Below are 3,144 nucleotides of genomic sequence, written 5' to 3'. Positions count from 1 at the left end.
TAGGTTCACAAGGATCCTTTCTACCAGCTGGTCCTTGGTCAAACCTCTTGGCATTGATTTTACAAGGATAACAACTTAGGTTCACAATGATCCTTTCTACCAGCTGATCCTTGCTCAAACCTCTTGGTATTGATTTTACAAGGATAACAACTTAAGTTCACATATGATAAAGCATATTTTGTGATTAGTGACGTCATCAAACACTTAGTTTTAGTGGAATTGCAGGAACCACAGACATCTGATTGAAAATTAGAATGATGTAAATTGATGCTATCAGTGTCTCTGATACACATAAAAAATTTAGAAAACCTCTTTACAATCTCTTTAACAAGAACCACAGACATCTGATTGAAAATTAGAATGGTGTAAATTGATACTATCAGTGTCTCTGATACACATAAAAAATTTAGAAAACCTCTTTACAATCTCTTTAACAAGAACCACAGACGTCTGATTGAAAATTAGAATGGTGTAAATTGATACTATCAGTGTCTCTGATATACATAAAAAATTTAGAAAACCTCTTTACAATCTCTTTAACAAGAACCACAGACGTCTGATTGAAAATTAGAATGATGTAAATTGATGCTATCAGTGTCCCTGATATACATAAAAAATTTAGAAAACCTCTTTACAATCTCTTTAACAAGAACCACAGACGTCTGATTGAAAATTAGAATGATGTAAATTGATGCTATCAGTGTCCCTGATATACATAAAAAATTTAGAAAACCTCTTTACAATCTCTTTATAAGAATAAACATCTATAGTACTTGCAATTCTACTAAAACTAAGGGTTTTATGACTGGACTATCGCCTAGAGAATAGACCATACTAACCACATCCTTGCTAATAGCTTCTTTCCAAGCTTTGATGGGGTCACTATCGTATCCATGTCTGGTTAACATCGATATAATCTCCTTCTTTTTCTTATTTTCTACAATAAAAATAATTAGATATTACACAGCTGATAAGAGTTGTAAATTAACAAGAAACCTGGCAAAAAAAGAAATGAAATGAATGGAGTTTTACATCCTACTTTTCTGCACCATGTGGGCTAATGAAGACAGACAACGCCATGCAGTGTACAATGATGGAAATTTTGCCAGGAAAGTGGCATTAGCCTACTCTTTTTCGATTTCCAACTGTCGAGGGATCTTTAATGTGCACAGACTGTAGCACACAGGGCCTCGGTTACTCGAAAGTTATAGTCATGCAGTGTACAATGAGGGAAATTTTACCAGGACAGTGACATTAGCCTGCTCTTTTTTGATTTCCAACTGTCAAGGGATATTTAACCGAAGTGGTTATAATAAAAATAAAAGCTAATAAAAAACGAACATTTCACTTAATCTTTACTTTTACAACCCAAAATAACTTACCAATAACAATGGTTCCTTCGATCTTCTCTAGGATAAATCTTGCTACGTTATCTAATTTCAATGATTCCGCAGCCAACATCCCTTCCATGAAATGTTTACGTTTGCCGTAATATTTCAAACGAAGTTCGTAAAAATCTTTCAATACATCTAAAACTGACTCGTATCTTCTGATACATCCCATATGATCAAATAAAACCTAAAATATAAAAACACAGTGAGTTTACATGGTGTAAAATTGATGGCGGCGATTAGCGAGTTCTGAACAGGTTCTGTCTGTTCAAATTCTGACCTCAATCGAACCGTTTGGAAGCCAAATATGTCAAATTCAATATTTCCCATCTATTTCTTACTCCGCCATTTTGAATTCTTCCCAACCTATTTTTTTCGATCGTGCACAACTCAACTTTTTTGAATATTTGTAAATATTGTGCGCACACCCTTGTAGACAAGGTGCTTTGAAATGTTTGACGGCAACGTCATGCAGGGTGCAATGAGGGAAATTTTGCCTGGACATTGGCATTAGCCTGCCTCAGTAGTAAGATATGTGGTCCATCAAGTACTTACAATTCAAAAACATGCCTCAGTAGTAAAATAAAATGAAATGAATGGAGTTTTACGTCCTACTTTTCTGTACCATGTGGACTAATGAAGACAGGCAATGCCATGCAGTGTGAGATGAGGGAAATTTTGCCAGGACAGCAACATTAGCCTGCTAAAGAAGTAAGACATGAGATCCATCAAAACCACAAATCTTTTTCACTCACCATAGATTGTGTTGAAATATTGGATTGGATTTTAAAAACTTTATGTAGACCTTGAGCTTCTGCCTGGGCCAGTTTTTCCGGTGACATTTTGATGACGAATCTCACCGTTGATTCTGTATGGTATTCTTTATAATCACTGAAATAGTTCAAATATTTTTGTTATTTTATAATCACTTCTGTCTTTTCTCGTTTCTGAGACTAAGTTCCGATTGGTCTAACGGAAGGCGAACCTGTCTCTTTAAGGCTGTGGTTCCCAACCTTTTTCAGCCTTCACACCCCTGGAGCAATCACCCCCAAAAATTTGCTTCATCCACATTTCCAGCATGTGATGTGAGATGCTCTCTCAGTTGAAAACATATTCTTCTTTTACACCAGTTGGTCACACCCCTGGACACCCTAGTCCCACACTCCCAGGAGGTGAAAACAACCCAGGTTGGGAACCAGGGCTTTAAAACAAAATTAAAATTCTTTGAAAATAAATAACTTACGTTATCATGGCTGCTATTTTATCAGTACCGTGTAACATTGGCTCCAAAACATCTTCTTTATAAGCCTGAGTCCAAGTTCTGATAGGTAACTCTGATATTTCTATAGAATTATCATCCAGTATCGATATCTCACCACTAACGAGGTATCTGTTATTATCACTTATTTCATCTATCGTTCCTTTAAAATTCTTGTAACTTGGCAACTAAAAAAATAATTCGGAAATGAAAAAAATCGTGGATTGTTTTGACAAAAAAGACAAAAACCAGAAAATTTTAAGTTTTATAAAAGTGGAAATTAATCTTTCAAATTTGAACTTATTGTCTTATTCTCCAAAAATTTTAAAGACAAAATCAAGATTTCAAAAGAGTCTTGTTTGGAGGGGCAAGTAGTATATCCTGATTCAGTGGAATAGCCGAAGGGGGGGGTCAGAGGGGGCAGCCTCGTAGCCCCGAAAGAAAGTTTTTCGGGCATAAATCTCAAAACTAGATTAGAAATTCGAGCAATCTCAG

At 35.6% G+C, this 3,144-nt stretch overlaps 1 protein-coding gene across 1 annotated transcript; it reads right to left on the bottom strand.

Moving 5' to 3' along the window:
- Positions 1-764: 764 nt before the first annotated feature.
- On the bottom strand, positions 765-2,837 carry LOTGIDRAFT_146901 (hypothetical protein; the record flags this gene model as incomplete). Its single annotated transcript, XM_009049382.1, has 4 exons — positions 765-937; positions 1,383-1,578; positions 2,147-2,282; positions 2,635-2,837. Coding segments are annotated over 4 exons (708 nt in total), but the record flags the coding sequence as incomplete, so codon positions are not given.
- Between the last annotated feature and the right edge of the window lie 307 nt (positions 2,838-3,144).

The sequence above is a fragment of the Lottia gigantea genome (genome assembly GCF_000327385.1).
Source record: "Lottia gigantea unplaced genomic scaffold LOTGIsca_1349, whole genome shotgun sequence".
NCBI lineage: Eukaryota > Metazoa > Mollusca > Gastropoda > Lottiidae > Lottia > Lottia gigantea.
Note: the sequence above shows the minus strand (reverse complement) of the source record. Positions and strands in the feature narration are given on the sequence as shown.